This window comes from Carassius auratus, unplaced genomic scaffold, assembly GCF_003368295.1.
Source record: "Carassius auratus strain Wakin unplaced genomic scaffold, ASM336829v1 scaf_tig00009642, whole genome shotgun sequence".
Lineage (NCBI taxonomy): Eukaryota > Metazoa > Chordata > Actinopteri > Cypriniformes > Cyprinidae > Carassius > Carassius auratus.
This window is the reverse complement of record NW_020524051.1, coordinates 49728-64711: the sequence shown is the minus strand read 5'-3', so window position 1 is coordinate 64711 and position 14984 is coordinate 49728. Positions and strand designations below refer to the sequence as shown.

The 14984-nt window shown below is 36.0% G+C and overlaps 1 protein-coding gene across 1 annotated transcript in view; it reads right to left on the bottom strand.

The window, feature by feature from the left end:
- Nucleotides 1-1199: 1199 nt before the first annotated feature.
- Nucleotides 1200-14984, bottom strand: part of LOC113072607 (neuronal PAS domain-containing protein 3-like) — a gene marked incomplete at its 3' end in the record, with an annotated part of 32885 nt that continues 19100 nt past the window's right edge. Inside the window, exon 2 of the mRNA XM_026245596.1 lies at nucleotides 1200-1282. Coding sequence (XP_026101381.1) covers nucleotides 1200-1282 — 83 coding nt within the window. The remainder of the gene's footprint in view (nucleotides 1283-14984) is intronic.

Below are 14984 nucleotides of genomic sequence, written 5' to 3'. Positions count from 1 at the left end.
CACACTTAACCTGTCGTAAGGGAACAGCTCTGGCAGTCCAGGGACCAACGAACCGCTATTTAAATATTCCTAATCCGCTTTTTTGGACACAGGTGACTGGTGTAAATTGTGCTTTTCGTTCTGTGTCATTAAAATGAATTTAAAAGGAGATCAGTGCTGTAGCTAGGAATGGATACAAAAAAAGTTTTTTTTTCTTCTATGAGGTGTAATAAGAAAATCACTCCCTTGAGCTTTCCTGGTAGACTGAGAAGTGTCCATCCTTCATTTACTCACATGATAAACAGCTCAGAGACACCACATATATACTGAGGACAACAGAAACACACACATTACTACATCTGTTGAAGGATTTCATTCATCCAGGTCAATGTAGAACACCTGCTAGAATTTATTCAGAAGCAACTGGAATTTGCTGTTAATCTTATGAATATTTATGAACAAAATATTACTAATTGTCTGATACTAAAGATGCCTAAGATGGGGAAATATAACTTTTTATGTTGCCTTCAAGTCCTCATTTGAGTTCTGTACAACTAATGAAAATGAAGTAAGTACATTAAATTAACTTAATTGTGGTCAGAATATAACAAGCATATTGGACAATTTCATAATTTTGGCTGCACATTAAATTGTAATTTTTATGCTGCCACAGAAAAATCTGGCAACTAGAATTGGTAATATCTAGCTTTTGCTACAGTAATTCTTTATAAGCTGTCCACAAATGGCATTTAAAATAATTTGTATAGTCTACATTAACTCACTGATTCAACTGAAATGTAAATTTGACCAATAACAATTTACTTCAGGTATAATTTCTTTCTTTCTTTTTTCTTTTGTTTTACTGAAACATACTTAATTTACTGAAGTTTAAATCAAATGTCAGGGCTCAAAGAAAATCTACAAACATTAAATTAATGATCAAGTTTATTTATTTATTTCAAACCCCTGTAACAAAAAAAAAAAAAAAAAAACCTTCCAAGAAGATAATCAGCTCACACAGATCTTTTTTTTTGTTTGTTTGCTTTCTTAAAAAGAGAGGAACAGACATATTCATGATTACATTTCAACTTGCTCATTACCTAATGTCCATGTTAAATATGCATATTATGATCTTCATACCCAATGTTAGTCTCAAACCAAGAACATCAGGGTGTTTTGGATGAATAAAGACAGTTGAAAGAGTTCAAATCTTATCTTACCTGCAGGATGTGGCTGCCGAGGTGAGGCTCAAAGATCTCTGCGGCAGCGGTGCTGGGGCTCCGCCTCCTCTGGGAGCCGATAGCTGCGGAGAGAAGCACACAGCATGAGTACACTCGTGTCCGCATGCACACGCACGCACGCCTCCCTTTAAATCCAAACCAACCTGGGAATGGAGTCCACCTGTGTGATTTTAAATAGAAAGGGTAAACTGTTGAATAAACACTTCTGCCCCAGTAATACTAAGCCCCCGGTACTGTAAATACACAGATGCAAATCAAAGCCTCGGTACAACTCCCTTCTGCATATTCAGCCAGGCTCAGTGCTACAAAGCCCGCTGTTTATAGCAGCACTAATATCGCCACATCCATTGAGCTGCAAAGCACCCGGAGAACAGCGCCCTCAGGGCATTTTTTCCAAGTTTCCAACTTTAAAGTCGACTCGGGCTCTGCTAAAAAATGGCCTGGGGTGATTTCAAACTTAACAGACCTTGTCCCACCAGAGCTCATTATAGAGAATTTTATAACAAAGTGTACTTCATTTTCCAAGCCTGGCCAGGCGTTCGGGTAATGTTGCAGAATTAAGTGCAATTAATGATGTAATAAAGCACTGAACGGCCATTAAGGATTCTCAAGGACCAGCAGCAAACAACGCTTTGCAAATTGGGGAGGGCGCGACAGGGACAGGAGGACGGGTGCCCCAGGTGAGCAGCACGAGAGGGGCCGAGACACAAATGAGAGGCCTCTGTCCTTCAGAGAGCCTCAAGCTGGGTAAACACACTTTTCCCCTCTGGTAATGCTTTCAGCGGTAAGCTCTGTGTCCGCCCCGGAGGAACATTCGTGCCACAACATGAGCGGGAAGGGCAGCGGCAGCTGGAGGAGGGAGAGTGAGAGAGAGACGGGCTCTCATCTCTGTCCCTGGAGTGCAGGGGTCAGTAGACACCACTACGGGTGGAGACATAAACAATCCTGAGCTGGTGGGACTCGGACACGGCGGCTCCACAGCACACAGCAGAGGGAGCTCTCACGCCCCGAGGACACATACCTGCACACCAAACACAGCATGACACACGCATTCATGCACATGCATATATATGTGAATATTCCTCATATAAAGCAATGATTAAAACAAAATAATGAAAAAAGAAAGAAAAGTCCCACACAACATAGAAAAGACACCGTAAAATATAAAAAAAAATAAAATATTAAATTCAATTACAAATAAGTCCCACACAATAATAAAAAACAACAACAACAACAAAAACATGAAATAGAATAAGCAACCTGAATTAAACCCAGTGTGAACAAAGCATATAATGTGCTCTAGCAGGCATCTGATCCCGAAAACCAGCAGTCCAAGCAATTCAATGAAGAATATACCAAAGTTAAGAGTTCACTTGACCAGCTTCAAATTACCCTCCTCCTCCTCTCTGTACTTAAAGAAGACATCTCCAGACAACAGCTCTCATCACACAAGGATCTTCACTTAAGACCACCGCATGGAAATCAGCCGCACGTCCTCCAAATTCCTTGACCTTGAGGAGCTTTTAGATTTCACAATAAAAAATGGGAACATGTTGAACCACAGATGAGCTCATCGAAACAAAGTACAAACCAAGTGGGCTGAATCTTGAAGCCTAATCTGTGGTGTTTTGAATACTCTGTCACATGACATGTCAAGGTTTAAACAGACGCATCAACACAAACATAATGCATTTGAAAACCAATTTCAGATCCATGATTTTAAGACATTTACAGATAGCGAAAAGCAGCAAGTGCACAAAAAATAGTAAATAAAGGCATCTTAAATGATTCTCAGGTCCCCTGGTTTAAGTACTATACTCAATACTGTCCAACGACTGTGTCGCCATTCCTCTGCACGCCGCACGAGCGAGCAGAGAGATTAATATAATTGCATATTGATCTCAGGAATTATGCTCTATTAATCTGCTTTATTTTGTTCATGACGCAAATGATATATGAATGAAGAGCTCGCGGGAGCACAGAGGCAACACAATGTCTGTCCTGCCATGATTCTCCATAATACATCTCCTCTAGTTTAGCTCCCTGCCACAGCAGATTGAGAACATACAAACATATTACCCCAGAAACACGAGCAAACACATCACGTCTGACCTAATACGTCCCATACAAAATACAGTAACAGCACTGTAAAATACACAGGATTGGTGTATGGAGTACAGGTATACTGTCAAAGACATATATGCAGATGCGATTTCATTCAGAGTATCGCCAACCCATAAACGCAATATCCTTGACGCCAATTTGTGAACATGCAAATGGACAGACCAAGTCTGATATAGACTATTGGCATTTTATTATGAGACAATATTGTTTCCATTTGACACTTTCAATATGTAATGCTAGTCTTCAATACCCGCCACACCACAAACAGCATTTGGTTCAAGACTGCAATAAATGCAATTTGTTACTCGCCGCAGTGACAATTTCAAATCGCTTGCGCTATTAGAAAGTCAATTTAACTTTCACTTTTATAAGTCAACATTATTGCTATTGTTAATGAATTCGAAATTGGCAGCAAGGCATCAGGCTGTCATTTTAAATCTGCAATAATTTCTTGTGAAGCTTAGACCTCTTATTCCCTAGTCTTGGATTATTGGAGCTAAATGGCGGTCCCTGGCTTCACCAAAGGCTCAGGGGCAGGTACTGTTACACAAATTGCCAATTCAATTAACGGAGTGTAGACGCTCAACTGGCAGCTGGCATGCAGGATGGCTATTTTGGCAAATGTCAGGTCTAATTCATCAAGCTGTCAATGCTCTCGCGGTCGGAAGCCACAGACAACGTCAAAGCAATGAACGGCACAATGGGAAGTCGCATAATCCTTATGTGTTAAGGAATGCTAAGTCACATGCTAAACAGCGATCAGGCAAGTCCTTCAGGATCTGATGAGGACTGGGAATATGTTTTCCGGGAACTGGGGAACATCAGTCAAGATAGTCCCAACAAAACACTTCTTAGTCCTTAAAATCACAGAATTCAGAAAGTATATCTGTCCCTCGAAACGAAATCTTTTTGTACAGGCAATGTCTAATGTTTAACTCAATTCAAATGCAAAGAGGTTAGTCAATCATAATAGCTATAAATAGTCATTTGCATACATAATTCTTACATTCACAGCATGTTTACTTCAAGGGTGAGAAAGAAGGTGGAAAATATTCTCATAAAACTAAATTAAGACTTTTAAAATTGAAAATAATAATGATTAAAAATAGAAGGATATGGCCCCTTTAAAGTAAAATCAACTCATAGACATTTTAACGTGCATAAATGTATGTATTTCTAGTTGATTAAAGGTATTTCATTAAACTGAATTACATTAAGGGTGTTTTCAAACTTGTAGTTAATTCATTTCCCAAAAATAAATAAAATAAAATAAAATAAATAAATAAGTAAACAAGGTAAAAAAAACTAGTACATAATTTTAAAACAATAAAATAGTACTTAATTTTATCTTTCACAAATTAATTAATTCATGAAATATACCATTACATATCAGAGTGGTTTGGAGGAGAGAAAATGAATAAGAGGGATTCATAATGTCATGTGAAAAGAGAGGTGGAGAAAGTTATTACATGCTAAAGAAATTATTCAAATAAATCATGTACAATAAGACAAGGAGACTACATGGGGTCACTGATTTAAACTGAACAATGTCAGATTTCTCCATGTTTCACCTGGTTCATTTGCTTCAACATCTGCTCTCATTAAACAGGAGTGAGTCCCATCACGATCAGGACTGAACGGCCCATCATGCACAAGGGTCTGTCATTTTTGGTTTGAAAATCGATTGCACATTCGATAGGACCAACCAAAAATGAAAATAGGGCATCGATTTTAACCAAATATGTACACTATTAATTTTAAAAGAATTAAAGAAATTATAGATGTAACACAACTCACAAACAAGCAGAAAAAGAAAATAGAGAATTCCGAAAGTGCAGTAGGCGTCGCGAAAGCTAGACAGAAAATACCCAGCAATTTTACGTGCCTATAGTTTTACGGTTTAAATCGCTGCATCTAGTGTTTTCAAACAAAATGAAGGGCAATGGCATGATGAGTTATGAAAACGAGCCACCATTGCCAGCTGACAGCGACCCGCTTTTGTGGTGGAAGATTGGCAGTACGAAATAGTAGTAGCTGTCCCTGGGACATCAGTGCGGTCGGAGCGCGTCTTCTCAACAGCTGGACATATAGTGAATAAAAAATGCTCTGCTCTGGACCCCGAAAATGTTGATCGACTTGTTTAATGTTACCTGTCCAATAGTTTGTAATGGGTTTAGCCTTTTTGCGCATTTCATTATGCCTGCCTAGTGCCGTCTAGCCCAGTTGTCGGTTACGTTCAATAAAAAACACACATGGCCTGTTCTCAACTTCAAGTAAGTCCATTTAAAGTTTCATTTTTGAACAGTTGGTTGAAATGGATTGAATCATTATTTAAACTAAATGTGGAGATTTTTGAATTGCCTAAATCATGAATGCATCCTGGTTGAAGCCTGCAGTAATGTTTTTCATTTATGGTTTTCATTTATGTTATGGCAGCAGTCCACTCTGCATATATTTTATTCGAGAATGTTGCACTCCTGTTGCCGTTTGTTATTCTGCACGAAACTTAATGCCAATAAATAAGAAATAATGCTGACTTGTGCGTTTCCAGCGCTCTCTTTACATTCGTCCGTTATTTGGCGTTGGAAATGGAAACGTCTTTTTTTTTTAGACATGGAAAATCGATTTTACAATTGATTCAATGATCACTTATGTCTTAAAAATCAAAAATGATTTTTTCACATAAGTGACAGCTCTATCATGCACACACACACCACAACATCTTGTGCACTTGTATAGTTGCATGTAAAAGTGCTGTGAGAACACAGCATGTCATTAGCTTATTCAGAAAATTACAGACTCTTCTTGTTTCATTGTTCATTCGTCTTTAGATGCAGCAAACGTCCCTCGAAGAGAAGAGCAGAAACCCAAGCCTGCGTTTCAGACAAAAACTCTTCATCGCAAAAGAATCACAATGATATTCACAAGATTATAAACCAATCCCACAATACTGAGAAATCAGGGCAAATGGAAATTAGAGTTCAACGTTTCACTGAATCCAACCCCTTCATCAAAGTCTGCATCAAGGGAATTAAATTACACTTCCAAGAGCTCAAATGTCTACATTCCCTTTTCAGAAAAGGTTCAGAAAATCTAAACTTCATCTGTTTAAGGAACCAGATGGTCATGTGGCCATAAAATGAAATAAAATTAGTGCATTTCAGACATATTCATCATAAACGTTCAAGTTGGCAGAATTAAAACTTCCAAATTTAAAAAAAGTGTGCCAAATAACGTCAAAAGAGAGTTACTATATATAATTGCATTGATTTACACCGATATATGCACAGAATACACAATAACTTGTTAATTAAATGCATACAAAATTATTTGAATTCTTAGATGGGTCAAACTTTAAATGCACTTTTTCTATATCACAAAATACTGTACGCATTGACAATTCCACAGGAATAATCGAGATTTTCTCACATTTGAAACTGTAAGTCAAATCTTTCCTTCCCACCCGGTGTCTTTTCAATCCATAATCTGCTCTTAATATTTTCCCAGGCCAGATCTCATTAAATAATTTACAGTGGTTGGGATAATGACAGGGCTGGATCGCTCTCCTCGCGAAGGCCTCTGAATAAGTGATGCCCGTGAAGATGGAGGTTGAAACATTTGTTTTAATTAGTTTCTTTTAACTGGTTTAAGTTTTCATGATGATGTGTTCAATAATCCATGCTCATCTTTTCTCCTCATTTATATCATCAAAATTTAAGCCACTTCATTCTGCGCTAATGACACCTCGCTCACCCGCTCTCTCTCTCTCTCTCTAGCTCTGCTCCAAAACCTGCCCATCATAGAAAGCTTTTAAAAGACCCTATGAATTCAAAAAATGAGCTTTTTGGCTTTTAATCCATGTCTATTAATGATTAGTCCTATACAACTTCCTATTCAATGGGAAATATGACAACACAATAATATTAATAATATGTAATATTTGTATTAATATGTATATAATATATTATTGCATGTGTGTAATAATATTACATAATAAATAGCAATATTCATTTGGTTAAAAAATATCTCATTAATTTGTCTTTATCAGGAACGTAGTCAATAATATAGAAATAATAGGAGTATTGAATTATTTTAATATTTTGCTACTTCAGTAAACACAATTTGTTTTATTTGTACAAATTTATGTGGAATGTATATTCCACTATATTTTATTAATATACAATTAAATAATCAATAATAATGACTCTCGGCAATGTCTTTGTTTTGTCATAACTTAATCAAAAAACATAAAAATGAGCAGCAGTATATAAGTATTTTCATATTTTGCTATAAAAAGTATATAAGAACACATGATTGATGAGAAACAAATCTGGTTCATAGAAAATAATTAACCAATTCATTACAGTGAATCAATTTTAGTAGACTGAATTTCATTACAGCAAAGAAATGTACACAATATAATAAAATATTATTATTATTATTATCAACATTTATATTTAAATAATAATTCAATACCAAAAAGTATTAGTAAAACAAATAATTATATATATATTTTTTTTTTCTCTCTCACACACACACACAGTATATATATGGTATATACAGTATACTGTATATAGTGTAGATACACTTTTTCATGGTATTTTGATTGATGCATCTGGTAATGTGTTCTTTTATATAGTTATATATGAAAATATATTCTCATGATAATGCCCTTAAAATTCATCATTCTGACACCAGTCCAGGTGACCAGCAACTCAAAATCAGTTTATCTGCATAATTAGCTCTGAAACAGGAAGCCATAAGACTGATGCATTACAGAGTGAGCTCTCAAACCCGTTCACTATTCTCAGTGCGACTGGTATTATCTCTGTGTCTAAAACACAGGGCGCGAGTGGAAATCTCCAGCTCAATTGCTACGGAGATGCTAGATTACACCTTGAAGAGGCGCTCAGTGAGGAATAAATGCCTATGGAAAGCTTGTAGGGGCTCTGAAGTTCCCGCTGAAGTGATTTGGTATTTTATCATTGTGCTGTTTCCTCTCATCACGAGCAGAAACAACTGTGTCAGATACAGAGATAAGAGGGCCGGGGAGAGCGGGACACAAGCTCTCCAGCTGACAAGCACTGTCCACTCACGATCCGTATCAAAACCGACGGAGAGCGAAACAGAGCGACATCACACTCACAGCTCGCATTATCCTCAAAGCAGAGCCATTTCAAGAACAAAAGCCATTCATTTTCACCGATGCAGCAAACAAATGGCAGTAAAACACGGTGAACATACACCCGCTGTTTTAACTGGAAAACCTTGTCGCCTGTCAATGTATTTCTGTCAAGTCAATCACAAACATTCCTGCTTAAACCCCATGATAAGTGGTCAAACCCCCTCTAAAACCAGCCAAAGGACCAGCCAGACCAGGCTTGGAGACCAGTTAAAATAATAATTAAAAACACTATTAATCATATATATATATATATATATATATATATATATATATATATATATATATATATATATATATATATATATATACACACACACACACACACACACACACACACACATTAACCAATAATACAAATCTAATTAAATATTTTTGTGTTGAGCATGAAATGACATCCACATTTTATCTTCTTCAGGATAAAGAATCAAGCACCCGGTCAGTTTGATTTCATCTTGACTTTAAGTCAAGGATGCTGTGCTATTCTCTGGTTCTCACGAGAGGCTGATGCTTTATTCCGACACCTCCGAAATTCGTATGGATCTTTAGATCCTGGGAGTCCCACTTGCTAAATGCAACTATCAATAGTTTGCTCTGACGAGGAAAGGCAAAGGAGTACAAGATATTGACATTGACCAGCCCAAGCAAGGTCAAGTTCAGGGGGCACCGCAACTGAATCAATACCACGCGATGAGCAAAAGAAAATAATGGGGAGAAAAAAAGCCTCATCTAATTTGGAAATGCATTCATTATGGCAAACCGCATTAAAGCACAAGGCAGGCTACCTATGCTGTCCTCCAGTGCAGACATACACACAAACAATCCATTAGTAAAGTGCAGCTGCAGGCTTCTCTCAGAAACCCAACCGAAGCTGGCCAGGCCTGCAGGACACGTGCTGAAAAACAGCGGAGAACTGAATGCTGTCCCTTTTGACTTGAGAAGTGCATCAAATCTCCAACATTTCCTAGCATTTAAAAAAATTAATAAGCAAACATCCTGATTGGTGGATTAAGGATTGCTGAAGAAGCCCCAGAAATCCTGAGGCATGTGGTCAGCACTTGACTATTAACTTTGCTTACACTGTTTAATAATTCACATGCTGATGAGGCCAAAGGAAGAAATTCCCAGCAAGGATGATCCAATCAAACAGAATACAATATTAGGACATTAACACAACCGCTACAAAAAATAAAAACAACTTGTCAAATGAAAGACCAGACTTTTCCACTTTGCTCTAGTTCTGGGACGGTTCTTTATACTGAAACACATAAAGGCGGATGTCATGGTTGAGATGTGTTCTGTGAGGGGCTGAAGACACATCAAGGCCGCTCTATGTACCATGAAGTCTGTGTTTTCCAGACACTTTCCTCTCACAGCTCACGGCTGAAGCATTACATGCATCTAACAGACGCAACACTAAACCTGCCCGCCTCACACTGTCTCAATACACACACACACACACACATCAAAATATGTGCACTGAGACGCCACCATGTTGTCCTCTACAGATGTCCTCGACTTCAATACATCCTACCTAGCAAAATACTCAAGACTAAGAGAGTTAAGATGATTCTATGTGAATGTGCAGTCATTAAAATAAAAAGTGATCTCATTAGTATCTCAGTTGTTTCTCCTAGACTGAAAATAGAGCAATTGTGTTCAGACTTTTCCTTAAATCTGCTTCTAAATTATTTCTTATTTCTGTCACTTTAAATTCATTAATTTTTTTTTAACAATCTGATGACTTTCTTTTTCATTTAATTCTCTAATTTCTTAATCTAATAATTTAGAACATATATAAGTTGTAGTTTTAATATACAAGTAAGAGTAATAAAAAGTATAATATGTAATATATATATATATATACAGTACATAAGTATTATTAAGTGTTATTTCAGTATTAAGTGTTATTTCAGTAAAAATTATATAATCATAATTACATTTAAATTAATATTAATCTAAGTGCGAAACAATTTAATGTAATATAATATACATTAATAATATAATATATGTAATTTATTATTGTATTTGTTTTCTAGAAACTACATCCAGTGCACACACATATAGTATATAATGATATATATATATATATATATATATATATATATATATATATATATATATATATATATATATATATGTGTGTGTGTGTGTGTGTGTGTGTGTGTGTGTGTGTGTGTGTGTGTGTGTATGCATATCTATATATATATATATATATATATATATATATATATATATATATATATATATGTATATATATATATATATATATATATATATATATATATATATATATATGTATATATATATATATAATTTTATTGTAAAGAATAATACAAATATATGTATAATATGAAATATGCATTTTCAAGCTCACCACTCCAGGACATGCAGTGTGGTTTTATGCTTTCCCAGTTTGATTCCTTAACAAAATAAAAAAAATTAAATAAATAAAAAATCACATAAAGAACAGAAAGGAAATGACAGTGTAAGTAGACAGAGGATAGACTGGGCAGATCGACCTTACAGCAGAATGATGCCTGAAAGGGGTGGATAATATGTGTGCAATCAACAGAAGCTGAGCAGACATGAGACTCAGGCCTTACGATATTGAATCTATAACATAGATGATTACAGGCACATTCACACGGCACAGAACAACCTGCGATGCCACGGCAACCAGAGTAGTTGTTGAAACGGACCAGCAGAGAGAGAGAGAGAGAGAGAGAGAGAGGTGTAGAGGTGGAAGACTGTACATGAGCCGCGACGCTCAGACATTGAAAGGCTGATGTTTCAGGCTGCCAAACAACATAATGAGTCGTTGAGGCAGAAAAATATTAGCACCAGGGGAATATTTGGAACATCTCTGGGAGAGAGTAATTAGGAGCTAACCCACAATGACATGATCCAGTGAGGAGAGGAGAAAGAGAGAAGGAGAGAGAAATAGAGAGGTACTGTATTTGAGCCCCAGATTATAGTGATGAACAGCGCTTTATGTCATGATGCTCACATGGAGGCTAACAATCTCAAATAGGATGAATCAAATTGAGCCGGTTAATTTAAGACGATCTTCAGTAATGCTACACTCAAATGGACATCTGATAAAATAACAACAACAACTACATCTAATTGTAATAAAGAGCCTTTAAAAGAGCATAGAAATCAGGCCATATGTGTAAATATGTGAGAGAAAAAGATAAACAAATCAAGAACAACAGATAAGAATAATATATAAACAGAACAAAGGATAGAGCAACACATAGAAAGATAGACAGATAAAACAATTGAAAAAACGAGAAAATAACAGAACGTCAGAAAGATAGTTTGTCTATGTTGTGTACAAGAGAGAAACATTGAAAAATAAGTAAAACTGAAATAAAAAATGAGACAGAACAACAGAACCATAGAATGATATAACGATGGACAGACAGACACACAGACAGACAGAGGCAGACAGATAGACAGACAGACAGAGACAAACAGACAGACAGACACAGGCAGACAGACAGAGAGACAGCCAGAGACAGGCAGAGAGACAGACAGACAGACAGACAGAGGCAGACAGACAGAGAGACAGGGAGACAGGGACAGACAAACTGACAGACAGGCAGGGACAGACAGACAGAGGCAGACAGACAGAGAGACACAGACAGACAGACAGACAGACAGAGACAGACAGACAGACAGAGGCAGACAGACAGACAGAGGCAGACAGACAGACAGACACACAGACGGACAGACAGACAGACAGACAGACAGACACACAGACGGACAGACAGACAGACAGACAGACAGAGGCAGACAGACAGACAGACAGACAGAGGCAGACAGACAGAGAGACAGGGACAGGCAGACCGAGACAGACAGACAGACAGACAGACAGACAGACAGACAGACAGACAGACAGATAGATAGATAGATAGATAGATAGATAGATAGATAGATAGATAGATAGATAGATAGATAGATAGAATAAACATTTTGGGATATTTTTTGCCTAACAAGACAAATTCTGCCATTGAAACAATACACTCATATTTGTGCAAGATTGCTACTGAGGTAAATTCATCTCGTTTTAAAATATGTTTAGATATTTCTACTGGAAAACAAGATCAAGATACCAAGAGTAAGAACAGGATTTTTTGCTGTGTAAGACCATTATGAAACAGCTTCTTTTTCATTTAGAGTTAATGTGTATCTGTTTGCCTTCTGTTTACTGCTTTCATAGGCAACTCCTTTGTAAGACAACGTCAAAACTGAAATGGAACCTCAAAAGTGACTGATCCACACACACATCACATGAATACAGCATCTTGTGTGAAGCTTACTTCTACTAAAAATAAATTCCAATAGAGTTTTCCATTAGCATGTTGCTAAGCTAATCACACAATCCTCTGATGAGAAAACAAAAACAGCACTAGCAATTTCTGGTTAAAAAATAAATAAAGTAAAAATAAAATAAAAATCACTTTTCTATTAGATTGGAAGTATTATTCATCAATACTCTTGATATATATATATATATATATATATATATATATATATATATATATATATATATATATATATATATATATATAGTATATTTTAGGTAAAGGGTGAATATAAGTACATAATTGGTACAAATTAGTACCTAAGGGTTGTGTATTAGTACATAAAAGGTTCAAATTAGTACCTAAAGTGTGCATGTTAGCCTATGTACAGCTTACTGTAAAAGTGTGCTAGTAATACTCAAAAATGCTGTCTAGTTAGGCATCTCACTAAGTTGTGGACAGTTTCTGTACTTGTGGAAGAAGCAGTAGAGTAAAAGAGCAGTAATAAAAGCAAGCGGCAGTCAAAGAGGGTGGTATTTGTGTTCATGTCCAGGTAGACTCAGAGCACGTCAGGTGTACCTCTGGGATAGTACCTGCACGTAAAAATTAATGAACACTGCGCTCCTAGCAGCACTTCTTCATCAAATTGCATTTTAAGCCTCACAACTCCAGGACATGCTGGGTGGTTTGATGCTTTCCCAGCTATCAATCTTTCTACAGAGCCAATTTTCATTTAAACCTAATTAGGGGCCTGAAATGAACATTATGCATTAGATAAAGCATTGGAAAAGTAGAACTATCCTCAGAGCACGACGGAGAAAAAATGGGGGGAGGGGAATATAAAGGGATGGAGAGAGGAAGAGAGGGAAGTGGAAATAATTAATTACTAGCCATTAGGATACAAGTCATCTCATTGCAAACGTTGAGTTACATGGAGAAATCAGTTCCTCCGCTGTGTTAAATACTCTGAGCTGATTTAGTACGCTACAAGTAGTTCATTACGTAGAGGTCAGCGTGAAGCTAGAGGTGAACATGAATACTGCTCAGAACAGATCTGTTTCAAGAAATATTAAAAAAATAAATAAATTTTTTAAAAAAAAATTCTAACTATGTAGAATTATTCACAAAGATTCCTCAACATTTATCAAATTTAACCTGCAAAATTTAGAAATCACTGAGCAGTTTCATAACATGCTTTATCGATATTTTCGATATCTATCGAAGTTTTATATCTTTTTTTTCTTTAAGATTTGTAATAACTTTAAGTAAGTTTTACAAAAGGCTTGATTAGTCTACACTAGTTAGACATGTTAGAGTTAGACAAAGTTTTCAGAACACTAAAGTCGACAAGAAACTATGTTAAAAAACTAATTTACATCTATGATATGAGTGAAATATGTGTAATGCACAGACACAAAATGTAAGGTGGGATTGTGAGTTTGCATAAATATAAGCTATTACTTAACATCATCTAATAATGTTACCTGGGCTTATTATTAGAATAATTTATGTATTTATTTATTACTTTTTTATTTATATATGTATATATCAATAAACACACAAATTCATAACATCAAGAATTTTCTTATCGTAAATAATATAAATTAAGTGATATACATTACATTTTGATTTCATGCTGATTTTGATATATAATGAGACATATAATTAAAAAATAATTTACTATATAAATACTACTACTACTACTACTACTACTACTAATAAACAATTCATAGAAAAATGTATATATCATTATATAAAATATTGCTTACATTAAAAGGTTATCTATATTAAGTTATATAGAATTTAAAGAATGGAACTGCAGGAAACAGACCAATGGAGTTACACTTCAGTTTAAAAAAAAGATTGGACCAAACCATATCGAGCATCATCGTGATTTAATTAAGATCTGCTATCAGACCTATTTGTTCACTGCATTATCTGAGAGCCTTTGTAACACATTCCCTTCAGCTCTGTTATCTAACCTGTGTGTGATAGTGGGTGGTTAGAATATAACCCCATATTCAGGACGGTGAGGGAGCAACTATAAAATATTACAATCAACCACCAAACAGCACTAATCTCAGCATTCCTCCTCAATGTCAATGTATCTAGAGTATTGGCCAATTGTTTTACCACCAATGCAAA